Raw genomic sequence first — 26,506 nt, 5'->3', positions numbered from 1 at the left:
TGCTGCTTTAAATTGTATTATAAACTACAATGTCTTAATAATATGTGAACATATTATGGATTGTAAAACTACCGATATTGATGCCCTATTGTCCTCAAAATATTCAAATTTTTTATGTATTATGGATGCTTTTCTGGAAATCTTTCTTCATATCTGAATTAAAAACCACTGGATCATAACTGATTTTTGATATTGTAAAATTTATGGATCACATAATGAGAATACTTGGAAAGAAGCTTTTATATCATTCTATTGTAGTTCTGCACAAAGAAGCTTCAGCTCAGAGAACAGGGCACCAAATAAATAGTATGGAAAAAAAGAATTATTATTTTTTTTAAAAGCTATATGTTTTCAAATTATTTACAAAACAACCAATACCCTTCAAAATACTCTCCATTACAACTAATGCATTTGTTCCACTGGTGCTTCCATAGTTCGGGACTTTTTTTGTAGTCATCTTTAGAAATGGCTGATAGCTCCTCCCTTGTGTTTTTCCTTGACTTCTGCAATGTTGCCAAATTGGTGTCCTTTCATGCCCCTTTTCATGTGTGGAAATAAGAAAAAGTTGCACAGAGGCAGGTCGGTGAGTAAAGTGTAGGGCTGTGGAACCATACCATTTTTAGTATGTGTGACTAAGATGGCTGTGTGTGCAGGCATGTTATCTTGGTGGAAGAACCAGTCTTCTGTCTGCCACAAATTGGTACTTTTTTGATGAATGCTGTTGTGCAACCTTCTTAAAACTTCCAAATTGTATGTCAGTGGTCTGCAAGCTCAAGATCTCAAATTTTTTCAACATTTTTGTCAATTTGGACAGTTGATGGACATCCAGAACGAAGTTCATCATCAGTTGACATGTTAGCATTTTTAATTGAGCAAACCACTTGTGCACTTGAGTTTTGCCATAGCCTTAACTTGGTACATTGTTTTCAACATTAAAACAGTGTCAGCAACATTTTACTGAGTAGAAAACAAAATTTCACAGCTGCATGTTGTTCACTTAAAATTGCCATAATGAAAAACAACACAAAAACAAAACAGTGCTAGCAAAACCAATCAGTGCAGATGAACAGAACAAGCCAGGACAACAATACAGGTGGCACTGATCTGGCAATGACTTGCATTTTACAGTCCTATCGGTAGAAATGCTTACTACACCAGCTCCACCCATGGTGGAATGTTATTCCAGTTTTTTTTTTAGTTCCTCTCGTATATGGCACTCTATTGCATGTTTACTCATTTTTCAGGACATAACACGTCTAGTGTTTCTGAAGATCTAAAAATTCTTAAATATAAAGGATGTATTTCTGAGATAGACTAGACATATTAATTAAGGAGAACTAAGTGAGAGCCTTGTAAATGACATATGATAGAAGATATGCTCCTGCTTTATTTATTGTGAAAGTATATTGATTTTGTGCTCTAAATGAAGTTTTAAATCTGGCTTTAAGGCAAAGATGCTTTTAAAAATCGATGAAAGTTTTGGATAAGGAAAATGAAGATGATGTTCACCCTAAGCAAGAAATACAAATATATGAAGGTAGTATCTGTTCCCGAAAGAACAGTTACCTTTGATGACCATGCAGCTTCGCTAGAATGAAATTATAATTAAATGGACACCATAGCTGCAAACAGGCATTGATATACTTCATTGGGGACATGTTGAAAATGTGTGCCCCAACTGGGACTCGAACCCAGGATACCTTGCTTACATGGCAAACGCCCTATCCATCTGAACCACCGAGGGCACAGAGGATAGTGCGCCTGCAGGGACTTATCCCTTGCATGCTCCCCGTGAGACCCACATTCCCAAAATGTCCACACCATTACATTCGTAGTGCGCCTAATAGATGTTTGCCCATCATACATACATCTACATACATACAGCTATTAGGCGCACTATGAATGTAGTATTATGGACATGTTGGGAATGTGGATCTCATGGGAAGTGTGCAAGGGATATGTCCCTGTAGGTGCACTATCCTCTGTGCCCTCGGTGGCTCAGATGGGTAGAGCATCTGTCATGTAAGCAGGAGATCCCGGATTCAAGTCCCGGTCGGGGCATACATTTTCAGCATGTCCCCAATGAAGTATATCAACACCTGTTTGCAGCTAGGGTCTCCATTTAATTATCATTTCAAATACAAATATCGTCATGTGGTGTCCTCAATGTACTTCATAAACAGACTGACTGTAACTGGAATCATGCTGCCCATATGGTTAAAATATTCCCCAACATAAAACAAATATGGTGACATAAAAGTGTGCTTAAATAAATTGATGACAGTGTTATCAAAGAACTGGGGCAGCAGATTTATGGAGTCTTTGATGGGAACATGCTTGAATAATGAGACCACATTATAGCTGGCTGTCACATCTCCTTTTCCAAGACACGGATGTTTAATTTGGCTTATGAAGTTGGTAATGTTCTTCATATAGTGCAAACAGTGACCAACATGCAGAATACAGACACTAGGTATATGTTCTGGGAGAATGGTAGTCAACACTCCATTAGTGCTCATGATAGGGCTGTTTCCTTCTAATGAACTTTTGGCAGGTCATAAAATGTGTATAGCTGAGATGCCTAAGGGAGGAGTTTTTTAATGATACTCTCTTCCAGCTATGACCACTTGAGAAGCTCTGGTGTCTTTCTCATTATTATTGTTGTTGAGCCCAGTGACAATTTTTGGTGTGTCTCTTCCTCCTGCATCAACTGGAAATCACATCATAATTGGCGTGTTCCTTTTCAATGGCTGCATTGCCCTTGTCAGCTGACAGGAATACATTGAGAGGATTGTTGCAGAGCAAGTGAAGATTACTGAGCACAGCTCTTGTCATTTTCAGCACTGGCAGTTTGTATTTTGAAAGAATGTGGCTTGTTTCTTGATAGATTTCTTTTGCGGTTTCACAGGGAATCTCATGAACTGATTGTTGCATACCACTTATTTTGTCAAAAAAAAAAAGGAATGCTCTAGGTGAAGGTGCAAAATTAAGTCCCTTCTTAAGTGCCAAGATGGCACCCACATTGATGTTTATGGTCATCATGTTAATAACTTCTGTAATGACAACTATTCTGCTCCTGTGGAGAATCTAAAGCTTAAAATAACTGTGTCAGTTGCAGGTGGCCAGCAATGATCTCACAACCATTTGCATTTAACTGCTTTCTGGTGTAAATGTATTCTCTCCCACAGCAGGCCATAGCCGGCATGATGAAATATTCTCCTAGCTGCATCAGTGATGATGTGGTGGCTGATGGCAGCAGATTATAGAACTGTCTTTTCATTGCAGCAGTGTAATAGGAAGGATAAAGATTTTAATAAACTAGCCTTCTTAACAGGCAGCTTCTCCAGATGTTTAATGCTGTGTCACATTACCTCCATCTAGAGGTATGTTAATGTACGAATGCACCATTTCATCAATATAAACTGATATAATTTTCTGAAGTTTCCAGCCACATCAAGTGTACCCATGGGTTTTTGGCTGAGAGCTCTTTGGCCATTTTCAAGTAGCGACTGTGATGTGACTGATGCTGATGTCCTAATGTATAGATGTGCCACCACCCATGATGTCACCAGAATCCAGTCCAGCTCTGCACAAGAGAATGTTCTGATTGCAAGTCCATTGCATCCACTTGAACATCCCAAAAGCTACATCCCAAGCTGTGCTTTGCTACAGATCACCCTCTTTATTAAGGTTGTTGTCTCAAATTTGTATCTCAGTTACTTCTTTGATAACACTATCGCAGAAACCATATGTCCATTTCATATCAGATGTCTCATGGAACACAGTTTGTGTCCAACTTCCAGAGCATGTTCTGCTGGTGCTGATTCCTCAAGATGCTGTAGGTAGAAATACCTCTTATGTTTTATACAGGCTCACAATGAAAATATTACCTTATATGCAGTTGCACTGTGGCTCAATGACATCACAGACAGTAACATGGCTATATGAGGATGGCAGCACCATCCATGCAACAGTCACCATACAAGTTGACATAATGCCACTAAGAATGTTATTTAACCTGAGCTCTGTATCTGTGTGTGCTCTGTATCTGTTTTCTGTAGTGTTTTAATGATTCTAAGAAAATACGTATTTTCTTTTTCTGTATTGCTGCCCAAAGAATTTACTGTATAAATTTTTATATAATTATGTACTCTAATTTCTGTATATGATATGATTATCAGATTGTATTTGTAAAAAACTGACTTGTTCCACGTCTTTGTGTATCCAACACAATTGGACCTATGGAACACAAAATAAATCAAATCATCAAATCAAATCATATGCTTTAGACAGAATATATCTATTAGTCAGACTTGCAAGGAATAGCAAAGACCCATTGGGGTTTAAATGTCACATTGCAAAGTTGTTCCAAAAGTAAAGAAAACTTGACCACAGTTTTAAAAACAGTTAAAGACTAGGTGATCAACAAAAATAAAACAAAAAAAAGTGCAAGGAGAGCCATGCATGAAGCATTCAACAAATTTGGAAGTAAAACTTGATTTGACAAAACATTCTAAGAAGTTTGTACCATGGTTCCTCCTCTCAGTCATCTCATGAACCTCTAAATTCATACTGAGATAAGTGACCATGGGACAGAACATCATCTAAAACTGCTCAACAGAGAAAAGGTGGCAGAATCGGATGGGATACCTATATGATTATATACAGAGTATGAGAAGGAACTTACTCCTCTTTTAGCAGCAGTCTATCATAGGTTGCTGGAGAAATGAAGTGTCCCAAATGACTAAAAACTTACAGGTCATCCCCAGTTTCATGAATTGTCATCAAACAGATGCACAAAATTATAGGCCTATATTGCTTAATTCAATCCATTTTAGAATTCTGTTTTATGCCTATGTATTAAAATTTCCTTGAGACCAACTACCTCTTCTGTAAGTATAAACATGGATTCTGCAAACAATGATACTGTGAAACTCAAATAATTCTGTTTGTCCTTGAGACCCAGCAAGCAGCAAATATTGACACCCAGATTGATGTCATGGTCCTTAACTTTCATAATAAGTTAGATACCGTTTTTTGCTGCCACCTAATGAACAAAATATAAGTGTATGGAATATCAGACCAGCTTTGTGTCTGAATTCAAAAATTCTTAGTGAATGTAGCATAACATGTAGTTCTTAATGGATCTTAACATATAAAAGTAGATTCAGGCACATCTCAAAAGTGTGTTAGGTCTCTACTGTTCACAATATTTGTACATGTGAATAACATCAAAAGTTCCGAGATATTGTTTGCAGAAAGTACTGTTGTATACTGAGAAATCACACTGTTAGAGAATTATTACAAAATGTTGGAAGACTAATAGAGGATTTATGCTTGGTGGGAGGGCTGAGTGTTGGCTCTCAACACAAACAAATGTAACATATCATGCTAAAAATATGTGGAAAGTCTCATTATTCTTAGATTATACAATTGCTGAATATTTACTGGAAAACTTCACATCTATTACATGCATGCATTTATGTATACAACGTTATTAAAATGGAATGACTACACAAAAATAACTGTAAGAAAGGTAGATACCATACAGAGTGTCATTAGAATAATTGACAGAAAATGTAGCTTAAAAATGCTAGTTTGACTCATACTTGAGTACTCATGTTTAGTTTCCAACAACGGAAACAAAGAAGACCAATAGAAAAGAAACACGTTTAATATGTATGGAAGTGTGGCGTAGAGTGCCATAAATATCGATATTTGTTCAGTGCGTAAGTGTGCTATCTTTGAGAAGAGGGCTTTGGGCAGGATGTTGGATGCTAACGGCAGTTAGCCTCCTGACTTGTATCTGTGTAGAAGCTAAGTATGAATAAACCTGTATCTGAGAGAATTCTAGTTATTTACCTACAACTATTCCATATTCCCTCACTGGTGACCCCGTTTTTTGTGTACACGTCTGAGTTACCGCCCGAAGGTTATTTACACGCCTACTGCATCGGGTTTCTCTGCGATCGCGAGGGCCTTTGTTCAGCTCCAGACAATGGCCTTTCAGCACTCACCGCCGCCCAGTTTCAGCAACATCTCTCCAGCACTCCTGCCGTCATAGTGGACATGCCGCAAGAATCTTCGGAATCCTTCAGCCAGAACATGCAGTGGAATTCATCGAGTGCCGCCAGTTTCTTCCAACCGCCAACGGTCATGGACTCTGGCTTTGTTAGCCTAGAGCTTCCCACGTGTTCTCCACAGAGTGTTGGTTGGAACATTCCTACTCCTGTGTCGAACGCACAATTCAATACAGTTCGTGGCGTCGAGCGAGGTTTTGCTGCTTTGGAAAATCCAGTAGTAAATTCAAACTCGAATCAGTTCCCACCACGTGTGTATCCTTCCGCGTCGGCTAGTCAACAGGTGTTCAATGGTTGCCAAACAGCAAATATCACACCGAGTGTGCATCCTAGTGGACGTGTGTGGGATCCTTGTGTTGCTTCTAATCAAGTCAACAATTCTGTGCTGGACAGTAATTACTCCGACATCTACAACCAGCCCCACCACTCACGGTCGAGTGAATACTGTGTGCATAACGGACATTCACCGGCGCACTTAAGTACTTGTGGCTTCTCTCCGAGCTACCACGTCAATGAGAATGCACATTTTGACTACGATCCTCACACCGTTCGAGCGTCCGTCGCTTCTCAGCCGCCCCCCCCCCCCCCCCCCCCCCCCCCGGTGTCAAGTGAACTTCGCGATTCCCGCATTACGGGACACCAATAATTCGTACTCACTATCTTCTGCATGCTCTACATCTGTCCGAAGTAATAGGCACACCTCCGCAGTGACTGCAGTGCCGAATCTGCCGAAACTACCAGACTTCAAACCCACTCACCTGGAGTTCTGGTTTAACCTGGTTGAGCAAACATTCAATGTCTGTGCTTTGGACGATGACGCACGCTTCACCTGCCTCATGAACCATCTTCACGACCGCATCAATTTAATTTACTATCTGGTCAAAGCACCCCCCCCTAGCAGGGAAGTATGCTGTGACAAAGCCGGCCGCGGTGGTCTAGCGGTTCTGGCGCTGCAGTCCGGAACCGTGGGACTGCTACGGTCGCAGGTTCGAATCCTGCCTCGGGCATGGGTGTGTGTGATGTCCTTAGGTTAGTTAGGTTTAAGTAGTTCTAAGTTCTAGGGGACTTATGACCTAAGATGTTGAGTCCCATAGTGCTCAGAGCCATTTGAACCATTTTTTGCTGTGACAAAACAGACGATACTGGAGCGGGTCTCTAAAACCAGGAGAGAAAATGTGCGACAGCTCATCTACGAAGAGCGTCTCGGTGACAGGTCTCCGTCCCAGCTGTGGCGGTGCATCCGTCTTCTCGTCGATGAGCAAGTTATGCCTGATGACACGCTCGCAGAAATCTGGACTGAAAAGCTGCCTTTGCCTGTCCAGACTGCAATCTCTACGTATGAAGATAGGCCAGTAAATGAACGTTTACGCACTGCCGACAGAGCATACTCCGCCAGGCAACGTGAGCTCCGTGCACTGCATTCTTGACGTGACCGCACTAAGACGCTTTCTGACGCCACTCCCTTGTTTGGTGCTGCTAATAACAAGTACGTTAAACTAGCCGCCCTGACTGCACCTTCAGCTCCCCGCAACGACAGTGCATCGGCCTCTGTGGAAGACTCTGGGGCACATACTCCGTCACCTAGCAACTACCCACAGGAGCACAGGCCCGCCCAACCTTACTGTTTCTTCCACGCGAGATTCGGGGAGCAAGCTCGCAAATGCCAGTCACCGTGTTCTTACCCAAACTCCAACCGCAGGTAGGCTATGGTGCCACCTCCTGTGATGTAAACAACGGGCACCATCCCACGTTGCACTCCGTTTCGGACAACAACAGTAAGTGTGGTCGAGTCTATGTTCGCGATTTACAATCAGGTGTATGTTTTCTGGTAGACACTGGTGCAGACGTCTCTTTGCTGCTGGTTCGCCTAGCAACCAATAAAGTGCAACCACACAAAACAGTACTTTGTGCAGTGAACTTGTCTACTCTACAGTGTTCGGGTTCCACTTTTTATACAGTGAAACTTTCGCCTGAGTGCAAGTTGGAGTGGATGTTTCTAGTGTCAACAATTGAAGAACCTATATTCCTCATATTCCTTTCGCTCCGCCGAGTGACAGTTCAGCTAACACCAAACATGTGTGCTGTGCTAAGAAGTGTGTAAACCTATCCTTGGAGCTGCAATCTTGGACAAACAAGTGGCTAGTGGAGTGCGCCAAGTCTTTGAAGTTGTGGATGGAACGTACGGAAATGCTGCTGCATCTCCGCAACATACACCACGAGTTGGCCTCCACACGACGACGCCTCGCGGCACTACAAGCAGATGACTCGTGGGCTACAGACAAGGTCATTCCGTGCCAATCTGGTGTTCCCGTGCCCGTGCACATTAACGACAATGTTGTGAACTCTGTAAACTGTGTCAGCACCCCCTTTTGTAATGATAGAGTATGCCCGAGTACTCATGCTCCTTGCGTTCCGTATGGACAGTTAACTTGCCAAGCTCGTGGCAATGAACTACGGCCATCTGCTGTTCGGCCACGCCCATTCATGCCTACAGCGCTCGTAGCGGCACGACCCGCTACCAAGAACCAGTGTACCAACCTCGCCCATGTTAACACACGTGCGGCCTTTACGCAGCCTATGAGCGGTTGGCACACCTGTACTCCCGTGCCCTCAGTGCCACAGCTTTGCCCATCCGTGACTGCCTGCTCCGCTTCACGGACATCTGACTGTCGTGCCGCGCCACGTATTGCAATGGTCACTAATGGCACAGTTCATCGGTTACGTCTAACTGATGGGCCGCCCATATCGCAATGCCCATGCCGCCTCAAGCCGGAATTTATGAAAATTGCAAAAGAACAATTGGATGATCTATTACAAAAGGGAATAATTAAACCTTCTTCTGGTTGCTGGGCTAGTCCTATCCTGTTTTACCAAAAGAAAGACGGTACTTGGCGTATGGTCGGAGACTATAAGCGTTTAAATGCCCGCACCATCATTGATAAATATCCGGTCCCACACATTGCAGACTTCAATCATGCGCTCGCAGGTGCAAAGTACTTCTCTGTTTTGGACTGTAAGCACGCATTTCATCAGATTCCTATCGCTCTGGAGGATATTGAAAAGACTGCCATAACCACTCTCTTCGGGCTGTTCCAATACAAATTTATGCCGTTTGGGTTGAAAAACACCCCCCAAACGTGGCAGCATTTCATCAATCAAACTTTATCCCATTTAGACTTTCGTTTCGTATATATGGACGACATATTGGTTTTTGCTTCTACTTTGGAACAGAGTGAGGAGCGTGTTCAAGTCCTGACAGATATTTTAGCAGCCGCTGGTATTGAACTGAACAATAAAAAGACTCAATTGCACCAGTCATCCGTCACATTCCTAAGTTATGTTGTGTCATCGGACGGTCTGACACCACCGCAGGACAAGATCAAACCTGTTCTCGAGATGCTACGCCCTCAGACCTATAGGGAATTACGCAGGTTCATCGGAACAGTTAATTATCACCAAAAACATTTGCCAGCCGCTTCTGCGGTGCAGGCTCCTCTCACAGATGCTCTTGCTGGCCCACAAACTTGGGCCTCCACTGTCACTATTGTTCACCTACGTGCAGACGCCACGATGTTTATCACCACTGACGCTAGTGACAATGCTATCGGTGCAGTACTGAGTCAGACATACAACGATGTTACGACCCCCCTGCAGTTTTTCTCAAAAAAGCTAAACAACGCGCAGAAGAAATACTCTGCATTCGACAGAGAATTACTTGCAGTTTACGAGGCCATAAGACACTTCAGAACTGATGTTGAGGGACGAGATTTCTATGTGCTCACTGATGACAAGCCGTTAGTTCCTGCCATAAAAAATCCTGTGGCTGATCCGCCCCCACGACGCTTTCGTCACATCGACTACATCTTGCAATTTACAAATGACATTCGCTACATCCGAGGAGCGGACAATGTGGTTGCTGATTTTCTCTTGTGTGTTGGTGCTGTCACAACCTTAATTGACCTAACAGACCTACCTCGGTTGCAATCAGCAGACCCCGATACCATGCAGTTAATTTCGGACCACAGCTCCTCTCTCCAACCGGTATGCTCTACTTTTCCTGGCATATCTGACTTAGTGTGGTGTGATGAATCAACTGGCATGTTGCGGTCATTCATTCCTAAGCCCCTTCAACGCCAGGTCTTTGACAAACTACACACATTAGCACACCCCGGTGTCAAAGCTTCCACCCATCTGGTAGCTGAACGGTTTGTCTGGAGAGACATGCGCTGCGACTGTCAGTCTTGGGCAAGGGCATGCAAGTTGTGTCAACAGAACAAAGTTTCCAGGCACACTTCCCCACCCCTTGGCTGTTTTCCGCAACCGCCAGGCTGGTTTCATCATGTTCATGTCGACCTTGTAGGCCCTTTGCCCCCCTCCGAGGGTTTCCGTTACTTGTTTACAGCTATTGACAGGATGACTCGGTGGGCTGAGGCTGTGCCTATTCTGAACATTACCTCTGAAACAGTAAGTCGAGCATTCTTAGATTCGTGGATCTCTAGATTTGGCTCACCTGTTTACCTCACCACTGACCAGGGGCGACAATTCGAGTCTTCAGTTTTCTCTGACCAATGTAAAATGTGTGGTATTGTCAAAATTCATACTTCTGCATACCACCCCCAAAGCAATGGGCTAGTCGAGCGATGGCATCGCACCTTAAAGTCTGCCCTGCGTTGCCATGACTCACTATGGACAGAGGCACTGCCCTTCGTGCTTCTTGGCCTTCGTGCGACTTTCAAGGAAGACTTCAAGGGTTCCGTAGCCGAGTTTGTGTATGGCCAACCTCTGGTTTTGCCTGGAGAATTAGTCACTCCCACCCCACTTCCACGGCCCTCTGAACTCCCTTCACTTCTCGAGCGGGTGCGCTTGCACTGCAGCAAAATTCAGCCGCCACCTCCGGCTGCTCATACACCTCCGCGCGTGTACGTACCGCGCACGCTAGACTCTTGTGAGTACGTGTTTCTCAGAGACGACTCAGTCAAAGCCCCGCTACAATCGCCCTACATAGGTCCTTAGAAGGTCGTCAAATGCTCTGAGAATAACATGGATCTCCTCATAAAAGACTCTGTAAACATGGTCTCACTCAACCTAGTGAAACCAGCTTTCATTGAGCCTCAGGGGAATCTCCCTGATTCTGCCCCTATTTCTCCCACTCCTGCTTCGAGCGGCCATCCATCTTCCCATACGATGCATTTGGGTATTGATTCTCCACAGCGTGCTTCTCTGCCGGGCACTGCTCCTTCTCCGCGTTCATCTAATTCGAGTGGCCAATCTTTTCGGGGCTTCACTCCTCACAGCTCTCGCAGTTGAACTGCCAACCACTCGGATTCTACCATTGTGTTACCATCTTTGTGTGACAGCTCTTTGTCACGCCATTCAAGCCATGCTGGCTCCTCGTTGCCTTTGGTCACGCTCCCTCGTCTGTCAGGTGATCGCCCGAGGTTGTCTCCTGCTCTCCTGCGCAGTCCAGTGCACCTGCCACCCCCCTCTTAGCAGATGCTTCCCCCTGCCATGGCTTTCCCACACCTCCCTGCCTCCCTACCATTGCTCGTACAGGTGCCACCCAAGAATTCACAACACATGTACACCCTGATGACATACATAAATTATCCGTTGTCGTAGATGGCGATACGGTGTGTGTGGTACTCGCGTGTGACAATGTTGAGGGAGGAAGTGCAGAATCTCGTGTGGTGCGCCACTTTAAATTGAACAGAAGTGCTGCGTGTGGCAATTTGCATGCCTTTGTTAGGCCTTCTGGCAAGGTGATTCTCCGCCTGCCGGCTGACGAAGTGCTACACCTCCACTCCAGGATGGGACGTCGTCTTCAGCCACCGGCGTCAATTGCTGACTTCGCCGTCAACGTACCGGGTTTCACCCCCCGGTCTCCTACCAGTTGACCGCTTCCGCCTGACGCAGAAGAACTGTACGTTACCTTCCTAACTGCTCACCCCCCCCCCATTCACAGGGACGTACTCCATACTGTGCGGGGTAGGGGGGGGGGGGTGCTATGTGGCGTAGAGCGCCATAAATATCGATATTTGTTCAGTGCATAAGTGTGCTATCTTTGAGGAGAGGGCTTTGGGCAGGATGCTGGACGTCAACGGCAGTTAGCCTCCTGACTTGTATCTGTGTAGAAGCTAAGTATGAATAAATCTGTATCTGAGAGAATTCTAGTTGTTTACCTACAACTATTCCATATTCCCTCAGAAGCATAAAAAAAAATGCTGATTTAATTCCACTTGTTTGTTTAATCAGTACAGAAGCATAAAGGAGATGCTAATATAATCTATTGACAGATGCTAGAAGTGAGGTATTGTGAAGTATGGTGTGATTCAGTGCTAAAATTCTGAGAGCTCTTGTTCCGAGAAGAGTCAACCAACATATTGCTTCCTCATACATACATCTTGCAAAAAGACAAGAAAGGTAAAATCAGATATATATGAGCTCTTCTATAGGATCTCATGCTCAATTAGAGACAGGAACATTAAGGGAGGAAGTGGCAATGGTACACTCACTGTAAGGTGGGTTGTGGATTATAAGATGCTCCTGATTATTTTGCATTAGTTTTTAATGCGCACATTTCAGTGGGCAGTATCAGCAGAGTTTTGAGATACAGTAAAACAGTGCATATGGAAATACTATCTTATTGGAGACTAGTCACAAATGGGCAGAAAAAAGTTCAGAGTGTCTCCCAGATGGGAAAAGAATATTCTTGAAAGAAGCATAAAAACATGGGTAACTACATTTTGCTTTTACTTAACCTTTCAACAGCCTCATTTCTTCCTCATGCAAACTATACTTAACAGAAGCCAACACAAAGTACAACAAAAATCATAAATTTGTATTAAAATTGTAAATATATAGTGCATAAATTTTTTCTATCTTTTGTTTTGCAAACTTTTTAACTAACACAACACAATTAATAATTTAAAAGGAACTCCATCTCTAACAAAAGTGGTTAAGCTGGAGTTTTCCAGGGTCCCTGGAGTCAAGACCATGGCACACATCTGCTGTGCCTGCTGGTACAACCACTGCTGCCAGTATTGTATGACAAGCAAGTTCATTGAAAAACTAAAAAGTATGAATTTGTAGCGTTATGCACAAAACCAGTAGCTGTTAACAGAATTTTATCCTGATACCTCTCATGATACATGTAATATTACATCCCAATACAAAATGTAGCAAGAATAGAAGACATAAAAAGTACAATTTATGTAAAATTAGAATTAATGTTTAACTAATATTCCTACATTTCTTGATTATTAAGTGACTTTTTACTATCACTTCTTGCTATAAAGAGTTAAGGGACCAGGGTGAGTAAGTATAATTTGATGTTAAGATTATAGCTTTAATATGTAGATCTATTAACAGAAATCTAAGATCAATTGATCTTTGACTCATAGAAATGTAAGAGTGAGTATATTAATTAGATGCTTTACTAACCTCGTGTTTACATCATCCAAACAATGAGAGGTACAATTTTCTGAAAATTTTGATTTTGGTATATGCTTCATACAAAAACGGTGCATAATATATGCCCATTTGTAAATTGTAAAAGTATCATCATGAGAGTACATGCTATAATGCTTCTCAGCTGTAATGAAACAAAATTGTATAACCTTAAAATATAACTGAAGAGTCAAATAAGAGTCTTACCTCTACATTAGCCAGGGTTTCAACTTGTAACAGATTATCCTTTCGAAAACTTAAAATAGCAACAGCTAGCAATGGCAGAACTTCAAGAGAATCATAAGCAAGTACCAGATCCCACAGGTACAGAAGCTGTTCTGGAGGTAGGTAGCCTGAGAATCCACGCATTAACCACTTGAAGACAACGCGAGCTCTGCATATAGATGATGTATTAAGGCATAAATAAATACAGTTAACATAAGGATTAATATCTGAATAACATATACTATACTTTAGAAAGCAATTCAAAATTTTTAGAACAAAAATTAATGACTGTTACAAAGAATGTCTTTCCAAATGATGCAGGTCAGTACTTCACAGCATATTGCCAATAACATCAGATAAGAAACTAGCTTTGATTCATTATTAATTGCAGTGTGATCATGAGATATACATTAGTGTCAAAAATTTATAATAAAAGGAATGGTAGAAATTAAAAAACAGGAAAAAGAAAGGTAGAGGATCATCAAGTTGTAACTGAAGTGCAGTGGCAAGAAAAACACAATTTCTGGTCAGGTCAGTACAGGGTTATCAACACAAAATCAGACAGGGGTAATGCAAGAGTAGGCTTAATCTCTGTAATAAAAGGCAATGTCCTGGCTGACTCACCATTGCCCAGCCTAAACCGCTGAGGATATAAACTTGAAATTTGGACAAGGTGTGGATCTTAGAGTGTAGATGTTTAAGAAGAGATTTTTTGAAATCTGAACCATAAGGGGATGAAAGTTTTTATGGAAGTTTCACATATTTTTGAAGTTAAATCTATGATATTTGTATTTGGGTTCTCTGCCAGAAATAAAAGATACACATGTCACCTTTTTTGGAAATTCAATCCCTAAATGGGTGAAACAGTTTATGGAAATATTTCATTGCAAAAGCATTTTTTAAAGCTAAATCTTTAAAAATTGGTGTCAGCTTTTCGGTTAGAAATGAAAAATATATGTTTCACTATTTTTGGAAATTAAGCCCATAAGTGTGTGAAACAGGGCCGTGTACACTGATTCACTAATTCATCATCATGCAGCCCAAACTGCTAAGGATAGAAACTTAAGTTTGGAGAGGGTGTAGACCTTATACTGTAGGCATCATTTAAGAAAGGATTGGCCAAAATGCTACTCCTAAGGGGGTGACATAGGGGATTAAAGGCTTGAAAGTATGTCACCATTAAGAGAATTTTGAAGCTAGAACTACAAAACTGGTATTTGGTTTCTCAGTAAGAAAATAAAAAAAAAAAAATATGTTTGAGCATTTGTGGAAATTCAACCACTATGGAGGTGAAATTGTGAGTGAAATTTTTTGAAACTACTAAAGGATTTTTAAGGCTACCTTTATGACAATTGATATTTGACTTCTTGGTTAGAAATTAAAAAAAAAGTTTTAGTGTTTCTGGAAATAGACCGCTAAGGGAGTACAAGAGGGGATGAAAATTTTTAAGAAAATATTTCGTTATTATAAAAATGTTTAAAACTAAACTTATGAAAATTGGTATTTCACTTCTCAGTTAGATATAAAGAAATATTTGTTAGGGCATGGAAGTTTCTATGGAAATATCTCCACAAAATGCAAAAGGCATGATTAACAAAAACTTTGGATTCCAACTACCAGAATTGGTTTTTGGTCAGAAGTACATTCGGAGAAGACCAATCTTATATGGCCTTAATTAGCGTGAAACTCCTATAAGGTGTTGCAATTCACAAGCAACATAAAAATTTGATTAACTTAAAACAAAACATAAAATTTCTACAGGCCATACAGTGTACCCAAGTGAAGCAGGAGGCACTAAGCTAGAAATGAATAAGAAAGTAGGAATAAGGTAAGCTATTATAAACATCATAGTGGACATATTATTGTAGCTGACATAGACTCGAAGCCAACACCCACCACAGTAGTATGGGTTTATACTTCGAATATCTCAGCAGGTCATGAAGACATTGAAAGAATATATGATGAGATGAAGCAAATTATTGTGAGAGTGAAGGGAGATGAAAATTTAGTGGAGGTAAGACATTGGAATACAGTAGTAAGAAAAGCAAGATAAGGAAAAGCAGAATTAGAATATTCGTGAGGGGAAAGGAATGAAAGAGGAAGTTGCTTGGAATAATTCTGCACAGGACATAATTTAATCATTACTAAACTTTGTTTAAGAAAAATGAAAAAAGTTGATCAGGTGTAAGAGATCTGGGGACAGACGAAGGTTTCAGGCTGATTATATAATGGTAAGACAGATTTTTAAGACCGGATTTGAAGCTTCAAGCCATTTTCCAGCACAGATTTGGACTCTGACCATAGTTCACCAGTTATGACCTGCATACTAAAACTTAGAAGTATTCAAAATTCCTGAATGGAGCAATACATAAAACAAGGGAAAGGCAACCAGTCACCTACTGTGATTCGATCCGTGGAGCACAGCATTCACACTTGCTTTCAAGCATCAGCTCTTTTTCTGACAATAGTGCACACATTCACACATAAAACCACACTATCACCCAAATATACACTTCCGTGACCACTACTTGGCATTTCCAAGACCAATTCGAGAACACTTTTCCACACAAGCGAACTATCACTTCACACACATCTCTTCCCTCTTTTCCATTGTACACTTTCACCAATGTCTGTTTTTGCTATTAATTTTCATCCACAATCTTGCACTAGGGCATACCTCTCAGTTAAGTGCCCCAAGCAGCTGCTACTCATTCTGTTACATCCTGTACAGAAATCTTACAGTTATTGCAACTCTGGTGCCTCTCTTGGATTGGTGCTCCAAGTTGGCTTGTGTGGTTTGGGCCTTAAACTGGTCCTGGTCGTTAAACTCAAGAGAGTGAGAGAAGCAAACACATTTAATGACCAGTTGAATACAACATAAAATGGTGCTCATGATAAAACAGTGCATTTTTTGGAAGTGTAATGCAAAACACAATTCATGGAAGATGTTTGTAAACTATTTGAAACTGTTTAAAACTGGAAGTGATTTGGCAAAACCTCCTGCAAAGGCTATATTGCAAAACACATTGGTGAAATGGCATGAAACAGGCTCTGAAGCAAAACCCTAACTATCAAAAAATGTTCGAATATCAGCAAATGTTTTTGTAAATATTTTCTGGATCAGAGTTACTTGGTCCACCTTGTATATTGGACAGGCAAAATACCTTCAGACATAAGGAACAATGAATAATTCCAGTTTCAAAGTATGCAGGTGCTGACAGAAATGAATTCTACTGAACCATCAATTTAATACATGTATGTTATGACTGCAAAATAGTGACACAAATTACTCGAAGAAGAATGGAAAAATTTTTAGCAGCTGGTGTTGGGGAAGAACATTCTGGGTTCTGGTGAAACATAGAAACATGAGGCAATACTGACTCTATGACTTATCCTGGAATATAGATTGAAGAAAGGCAAACTTACATTTCTAACATTTGTAAATTTACATAAAGCTTTTGACAATATTGTCTGGAATATGCTATTTGAAATTTTGAAAGTAAAAGAGATAAAATACGTGCAATGGAAGTTATTTATAGTTTGCACAGAAACCAGAGTGCAGTTATAAGAGGTGAACAGCATGAAAGGGAAGCTGTACTTAAGAAGGGATAAGACAGGGTTGTAGCTTATCCTGATCTTATTCACTCTGTACACTGAGCAAGCAGTAAAGGAAACCACACAAAAATTTGAAATTAGAATTAGAGTTCAAGGATAATAAATAAAACTTTTGAGGTTTGCCAGGGACATAGTAATTCTGACAAACACATCAGGAAATTTGGACAAGTAGCTGAACAGAATAGGTAGTGTATTGAAAAGATGTTACAAGATGTATATTAACAAAAGTAAAACAAGTGCAATGGAATGGAATTAAATTAAACCAGGCACTGCTGGAACAATTGAATTACAACATAAGACACATAAAGTAGTAGATGAGTTTTACTATTTGGGCAGCAAAATAACTGATGATGGAAGAAGCTGAGAGGGTACAAAATACAGACTGTCTATATCAAGAAAACCTTTCCTGAAAAAGAGGAAGTTGTTAATATCTTATATATAATTAAGTGTTACACAGTTTTTTCTGAAGATATTTGGGTGGTGTGTAGCCTGGAAGTGGAAAGTGCAGATAAGAAGATCAGACAAGAAGAGAATAGACATTTTCGAAATATGGTGCTACAGAAGAATGTTGAATATTAGACGGGTAGGTTGAATAACAAATGAGGAGGTAATGAATCAAACTAGGGAAAAAAGGAATATGTGACTCAACCAAACAATGGAAAATTCAGGATGGAATTTTAACAATATTATGAAAATGATAGTTGCTACTCACCATATAGCAGAAATGCTGAGTTGCAGACAGCCACAAAAAAGACTGTCAGAATGTGGGCTTTCGGCCAACAAAGCTATTGTCAAAAACAGACAAAACACACACATGCTCGCGGGCGTGCACGCACACACACACACACACACACACACACACACACACACACACACACAATTACGCAAACTCAACTCACACACCCATGATCACAGTCTCCGGCAGCTGGCGCCAGACTGCAAGCAGCATTTCCTGATGGGAGAGGCAGCTGGGTGGGAAAAAGGAGGAGGCTGGGGCAGGGAGGGGAGGGATGCAGGGTAGGAGTGAGGGATGGTAAAGTGCTGCTGTGGGAGCATGCAGTGATGAGATGGAGAGTAGGCAACATAGGAGCAATTGGGAGTTTACACAGTGGGCGGGGAAGAGAGGGGAGGGGGATGGTAGCAAAAAAGGAGAAAAGTAAAAAGACTGGGTGCATTGGCGGAATAGAGGAATAAGGGGCTGGAATGGGAATGGGAAAGGGGCTAGATGGGTAAGAAAAACGACTAACAAAGGTTAAGCCAATGAGAGTCATGGGAATGAAGGATATATTGCAGGGAAAGCTGGTGTTGGTGGGAAGGTTCCAGCTGGCACAGGCTGTGAAGCAGTCATTGAAATGAAGAAAGTCAAGTTGGGCAGCATGTTCAGCAACAAGGTCCTTCAGTTGATTCTTGGTCACAGTTTTTTAGCAGCTATTCATGTGGACAGACAGCTTGTTGGTTGTCACGAACACTTAGAATGCAGCACAGTGGTTGCAGCTTCGTTTGTAGATTACACGACTGGTTTCACAGGTAGCCATGCTTCTGATGGAATAGGTCATGTTTATGATTGGACTGGAGTAGATGGTGGTGGGAGGATGTATGGGACAGGTCTTGCATCTATGTCAATTACAGCAATATGAGCCATGTGGCAAGGAGTTTGGAACAGGGGTTAGGTAGGGATGGATGAGGATATTGTGTAGTCTTTCTGGGCAGCAGAACACCTCTGTGGGTGGGGTGGGCACATAGTGGGTAGGATATTTCTCATTTCAGGACACGATGAGAGGTAGTTGAAACCCTGGCACAGAATTTAATTCAGCTGCTTCAGTCCTGGGTGGTACTGAGTCACAAGGAGATTGCTCATCTGTGGCTGGATGGTGAGACTTTGGGAGGTGGTGGGTGACTGGAAAGATAAGGCACAGGACATCTGTAATTACAATCTGTAGAGGGCTCAGTGAGAGGGACTGCTCATTACTATATATGTGATGGCCACAGGTTGCTAGGACATATGAAGGGACTTCTTGATGTGGAAAGGATGGCGGTGTTGAAGTGGAGGTATTGATGATGGTTGGTAGGTTTGATATCGACACAGATACTGCTTTAGCCATCTTTGAGATGGAAGTTAACATCAAGGAAGCTGGCTTGTTTTGTAGAGTAGGACCAGTTAGAGCAAATGGGGGAGAAGGTACTGAGGTTCTGGAGGAATCTGAATACGGTGTCCTCACTCTTGAGCCACATCACAGAGATGTCATTGATGAATCTGAACCAGGTGACAGGTGTTGGATTCTGGGTGTTTCTGAAGAATTGTTGTACATGGCCCATGAATAGGTTGGCAAACGTTGGTGCCATGTGATGCCCACAGAGGTACCCTGGATTTGTTTGTAGGTAACATCTTCAAACAAGAAGTAATTGCAGATGAGGATAAAGTCAGTCATAGTGACTATGAAGTGGGTTGTTGGTTTGGAATCCATCAGGTGTTGAGAAAGGTAGTGTTCAATAATGGTAAGACCATGGTCATTAGGGATGTTATTGTAAATGGAGGTGACATCAATAGTGACTAGCTGGGCTCCGGGATGGTAGAGCAACAAGAGCAGTGGAGATTCTGTGGGGGAAATGGTTGGTATGTTTTATATAGGAGGGTAGGTTCTGAGTAATAGGCTGAAGGTATTGGTCTACAAGGGAAGAGATTCCCTCAATGGGGACAAGGTAGCTGTCCATGATGATGCACCCTGGGTGATTTGGTTTATGGACTTCAGGAATCATGTAGAAGTTGTGAATGTAGGGAGCAGTAGGAGTTAGAAGAGAGGTCGACACCAGTGAGAGTTTCTGGGATGGCCCTATGGATTTGAGGAGAGAACAGAGATCCTGCTGGATTTCTGGAATGGGCCATGGTGGCAGGGTTTGTAGATGGATGTATCTGACAGCCAGTGGATTTCTTCTGGCAGGTAATCCTTGCAGTTAAATACAACCATGGTGGAGCCTTTGTCAGCAGGTAGCATTATAAGATCAGAATCAGTTTTTAGGTGGTGGATTGCAGTTCTTTCTGTGGATGTAAGGTTTGTTTGCATGTTGAGATATTTGGGGAGGCAAGGTTTGAGGTTAAAAAATTCTGGAAAGTTAAGAAGAGGTGATTTGGGTGCAGTAGGGGTGGATCACAGTTGGATGGTGCAGTGAACTGAGTAAGGCAGGGTTCAGCATTGGTCTTTGGTTGAATCTGATTGGTGGATTGTTGGCAACAAAGTGTTTCCACTGTTGGGACCAGGAGAAGGAGAGAAGGTCTTTAAACAAGTCCTGCATGATTGAATTTGGGAGTGGGGCAAAAGGTAAGGCCTTTGGAAAGGCCTGATACTACTACAGGGCTAAGGCTTTTATAGGAAATGTTCACGGCTGTCTTTTGGGTCTATTTAGGTTCTGGATTCTGTGTAGTAGTGGGAGGGAGTTTTGGAAGGTGGGGTAAATGTAGTAGGTCTGCGAGACATGTGTTGTCAGCTATGGGGTGGTTGTTTTAGAGGTGGTGAACAGTGGTAGTCCAAGTAGGAGTAGGAACGGAGCAGGGTGGAGAGTTTTTTGAGGTGGCATTGTGCATGTTGATCTAGTTTCTGGAGGGAGAGAGTTTTAGTGTGCAATATGGGATCCAGGAATTTGGGACTGCATAGCAGGAGAATTTTACAGATGGAGATAAGGTATTGCATGGAGGTTTGGGCCTGATTGATATGTTTTTACAGGACTGTGTTGGTGAGAGCTAAGGACTGGGGGATTCTGATCAGATGGAGGTTATTGTGGAAGGAAGGGTGGCAGCCAGAGATGGATAATTTGATGGTAAGGCCATTTGAGGTGATTCCTCGAACTAAGCAGCAACACAAGAACAATATGTGAGACTGAGTTCTGGCTATGGATAAGAAAACTTTTCTGTGTTGATGCAGATGGAAGGAGCAGGATCCTTGGTGGTGGAAAAAAACGAGTAAAAATACATAAATGACAAAGAATTACATCCGAAAGAATTTGCAAAAATATACCCAAACACATGACAAAGTCAGGTAAAGGATGAAATGGATGAAATATGGGGAAACAAGATGAAATCTGAGGGCACAAGCTGATATTGAATGGCAAAAACCAACTGAAATCAGTGTGAAACCACAATGAGATCAAATACAAAAAGTTAAAAAAATTGTAATGTGGGTTACAGGTCTGTGGGTGGATAAGTGTGAAGATGGGAGATGACAGATGTGACTAGATTATGTGAAATTAGTAGATGCAAACTGGAATGGAGAGGAGAAGGAGTGGAGGGAGGCGAGTGGTTGGTTGGATGAGATACAAGGTCATGTGCCACAGGAAAGTTACAGGAAATAACACACAAAAATACTTGAGAGTGATGCAGGGAGAGTGGTCAATTTGGAGGTATAGGATTAATGATATTGGAAGAGGTAATGCGGGACATGAGATGTTGCATCAACTATCAGCATGACCTTGTCGCTAAATCTCGTGTGTGGTTGTGATAGTTGATAAACTGTGGCTCGTAAGTAGAGTGTTCAGTGCAGTTTGTAAGACCCTTGGTATATACTGAGAGAGATCACTCATCATTCTATCCTCTGTTTCACTTAATACAGGGAAGGAGAGATGAGCGGTCCCCCTCAGAATAAACCCAGGATCAAACTGAGGCTTTTACAGATCATAAGTATCCTCACAATCTTGCAAAAGTAGATTTCCTGTGCCACATCCTTCCAGTCACCTATACATCCATCATCTCCAAAAGTCCCACCATCCACACACAGAGGAATATTCTCCTCATGCTTCAGCACCACCCAGCATTGGAACAACTGAATTACATTCTCTGGCAGGGTTTCGACTACCTCTCATTATTCCCTGAAAGGAGAAATATGTTACCCACCAAATAATATATTCTTCATTTCAGTGACTGTTTCATGGCCTGTGCTATCTGGAACCTTCCTATCAACACCAGCTTTTCTGAACTGTGCAGGTGGAAACACTCCTTGCAATAGATTCTATGATCCCGCAACCCTCCTGGCCTCAACCTTCACTAGACTTTGCCATAATCCATCTAGCCCCTTGCCTGTTCCCATTCCATCTCTACACAGCCCTCCACTCCACCAATGTACCCAGTCTTTTCAATTCTCTCCTTTTCTGCTACCGACCACTCCCTTCCCTGTCCCTGTCTGATCTCCCGATTGCACCTAGCTGCCCTAATCTCCACCTCATCCTCCACGCCCCCACAGCAGCTGTTTACATCACCCATCCACACCCTGCATCTCTCCCTCTCCCTGCCCCAGCCTCCTCTTTCCCCCACCCAGTTGCCTCTCTCTTCATGTGATGCTGCTCGTAGTCTGACCCCAGCTGCCAGCCTCTGTGGTCATGTGGGAAATTTGCTACTCACCATATAGCGGAGATGCTGAGTTGCAGACAGGCACAAAAGGACATCACACACATCCATGCCCGAGGCAGGATTCGAACCTGCGACCGTAGCAGTCGCACGGTCCAGACTGTAGCGCCTAGAACCGCTCGGCCACACTGGCCGGCCCACACACACACACACACACACACACACACACACACACACACACATGCGACTGCAGTCTCAGGCAATAATATTGTCACATACCATCCAGGATTTTCAGTTGTTTGATTTTGTCTGATGGATTTTCTTCCATGCTAACCAGTGCTGTTTTCCTTTGTTACTATTTTCTAATTCATTATTATACTCAGTGTCCATCATTCTTTCTCTTCTTAGCTGTGTTTCTCTTGTTGTCTTACAAACTGCACTGCACCTCTACTTATGAGCCATAGTTCATCAACCATCTCAGCTGCAAACAGCAGTCGGCTACAAGACCGTGCCAATAGTTGCTGCAGCATCTCATATCCCACATTATTCTTGCCGATATCATTAATCCTATACCTCCAAATTGATCACTCTCCCTGTGTCACTCTTGCTTATTTTTGTGTATTATTTCCTGTACCTTTCCAGTGGCACATGAGCTTGTATCTCATCCTACCAGCCCCTCCACACCCTCCACTCCTTCTCCTCTCCATTCCAGTTTGCATCTATTAATTTCACTTAATCTAGTCACATATGCCATCTCCCTTCTTCACACTTATCTGTCCATAGACCTGTAACCCACATTACAAAATTTTATTTATTTTTTCTTTGACCTCACTGTGGTTTCACACTAATTTCAGTTGGTTTTTGACTTTCACTATCAGCCTGCTCCCTCATATTTCATCTTGTTTCCCCTTGTTTAATCTATTTCATACTTTACGTGACTTTGCCATGTATTTGGGTGCATTGTTGCAAATTCTTTTGGACTTAATTGTATGTTATTTATGTATTTTTACTCGTTTTTTCCACCACTATGGATCCTTGCTCCTTCCATCTGCATCAATACAGAAAAGTTTAGCATATGAAGGATACCAACAATTTCCTCCACTGATTCTTCACAATTCCTGTTCCTTTTAACACACAGTGCCCTGCTTGTCACTATCGATGTCACTTTCCTTTACACTGGCATTCCTAATGCCCATAGCATTACCACTATTGAAGGCTATCTTTCCCAATATCTGAAGGATTCCAAACCAACAACCCACTTCCTAGTCACCATGACCAAATATATCCTCACCCTAAATTACTTCTCCTACAAACAAATCTAGGGTAAGGCTATCGAACCTGTATGGCATGATCCAATGCCAACCTATTCATGGGCCATCTAAAGGAATCCTTATTAAACACCCAGAATCTCAAACCCCTCACCAGGTTTAGATTCATCAATGGCATCTTTGTAATCTAGATCAAGGGTGAGGACACCCTATCCAGATTCCTCCATAACCTCAATACCTTCTCTCCCATTTGTGCCACCTTGTCCTGCTCAATCCAACAAGCCACCTTTCTCAATGTTAACTTCCAACTCAAAGATGGCTACATATGTACCTTAATCCATATTAAACCTACTAACCACCAGCTTCGGCACTTCTCCACTTCGGCACCTGCCATACTTTTCATAACAAGAAGATCCTTCCATACAGCCTAGCAACCTATGGCCATCACATACATAGTGATGAGCAGTCCCTCTCACTGAGACCTTTACAGGTCATAATTGCCTCCCAGCCTTGTGCAAAAACAGATGTCCTGAGCCTTATCTTTCCAGTCACCCACCATCCGGCCACAGAGGAACATTCTCGTTGTGACTCAGTACCACCCAAGACTGAAGCAGCTGAATTAAATTCTCCGCCAGTGTTTTGACAGCCTCTCATCGTGTTCTGAAATGAGAAATATCCTACCCACTATCCTTCCTCCCCCTTCCACAGAGGTGTTTACTGCCCACCAAACCTACACAATGTCCTCACATCCATCCCTACATAACCCATGTTCCCAATCCCTTGCCTCATGGCTCACATCGCTGTAATTGACATAGATGCAAGACCTGTCCCATACATCCTCCCACCACCACCTACTCCAGTCCAGTCACAAACATGATACAGAGCGAGGTGGTGCAGAGGTTAACACACTGGACTCGCATTCGGGAGGACGACGGTTCAATCCCATGTCCGGCCATCCTGATTTAGGTTTTCCATGATTTCCCTAAATTGCTCCAGACAAATGCCAGGATGGTTCCTTTGGAAGGGCATGGCCAATTTCCTTCCCCGTCCTTCCCTAATCCTATGAGACTGATGACCTCGCTGTCTGGTCTCCTCCCTCACACCAACCCAACAAACACGACCTATTCCATCAGAGGCATGGCTACCTGTGAAACCAGTCATGTGATTTACAAACTAAGCTGCAACCACTGTGCTCCATTCTGTATGGGCAGGACTACCAATGAGCTGTCTGTCTGCATAAATGAATACTGACAAACCATAGTCAAGAAACAACTTGACCACCCATTGCTGGACATGCCACACACCATGACATTCCTCACTTCAATGACTGCTTTACGGCCTGTGCCATCCGGGTTCTTCCCACCAACACAAGCTTTAGTGAACTGTGCTAGTGGGAAGTCTCCCTGCCATATATTGTATAACCATCCTGGCATTAACCTTCATTAGTCATTGACCTTACCCATCTAGCCCCTTCACTGTTGCCATTCCAGCACTACACAGTCCTGTACTCCACTAGCGCACTCAGTCTTTTGACTTCTCTCCTTTTCTGCTACCTCCCTCTCCCCCCCCCCCCCCTCCCCCTCGCCCACCATCTAAACTCTTGATTCCACCCAGATATCCTACTCTCCACCTTGTCCCTGCACACTAGCACAGCAGCACCATACCTCCCCCCACCCCTACCCTGCATTCTTCCCCCTCTCTGACCCAGCCTCCTCCTTACGCCCACCTGGTTGCCTCTCCCACCATGTGCTGCTGCTCGCAGTTTGGCTCCAGCTGCCAGAGACTGTGGTCAAATGTTTGTGATTTGGGTTTGTGCACAGGTGCTCAGTTTCCAACAGTCTTTTTGTTGTGACTATCTGCCACTCAGCATCTTGGTTATATGGTGAGTAGCAATTATCCTTTTAACATTATTATGAATTTGTGACATAGCTTGACTAAAAGGAGGGATCAATTGATAGGAGATATCCTGTAGCACAAAGAAATTGTCAGTTTGGTAATGGAAGTAAGAACTGTTGAGGGAGACCAAGGGGTGAATATGGTAAGCAAGTCCAAATGAAAGTAAGTTATGGTAACTATGCAGAGGTGAAAAGGCTTGCACAGGGTAGGATAGCATGGCGAGCTGGATCAAGTCAATCTTAGGACTGAAGACTATATTATAAACATTTTTTATAGTGCTGTGAGTCAAGGTCAAAACAACTTGATAAGAAAATAAGAGAATTACAGTAAAGTCTAATATAATGCAGAATGATATACCCTGGAATATACATGGTGTGAAATTTTTACTATGCTCACTATGCTCACATGTAATATATCTATAGTCTCAAATGATAAAGGCAAAGGTGAGCCCAGCACATGTGAAAATTACAAACTATTGATTATGTGGATGGAGAGACTGAATGAACAATATCAAATTCAGTGTTTGCACTTGATGATCATTACAAAACATGCAAATGAAAATGTATTAAATGACCCACCAAAAAGGTTTATTGACTTCTTTACAGCAGTGGAAACATGAGCCTACAATAGCCTGCAGACAGTGT

The 26,506-nt window shown here is 42.4% G+C and overlaps 1 protein-coding gene across 1 annotated transcript in view; it reads right to left on the bottom strand.

The window, feature by feature from the left end:
* The window catches only part of LOC126183425 (TBC1 domain family member 19), a 198,191-nt gene that overhangs the window by 204 nt on the left and 171,481 nt on the right, over positions 1 to 26,506 (bottom strand). The window contains exon 12 of the mRNA XM_049925394.1: positions 13,734 to 13,920. Coding sequence (XP_049781351.1) covers positions 13,734 to 13,920 — 187 coding nt within the window. The remainder of the gene's footprint in view (positions 1 to 13,733; positions 13,921 to 26,506) is intronic.

The sequence above is a fragment of the Schistocerca cancellata genome, chromosome 1, assembly GCF_023864275.1.
Source record: "Schistocerca cancellata isolate TAMUIC-IGC-003103 chromosome 1, iqSchCanc2.1, whole genome shotgun sequence".
NCBI classification, from domain to species: Eukaryota; Metazoa; Arthropoda; class Insecta; order Orthoptera; family Acrididae; genus Schistocerca; species Schistocerca cancellata.
The sequence above is the reverse complement of the archived record's forward strand: the minus strand, read 5'-3'. Positions and strand labels throughout refer to the sequence as shown.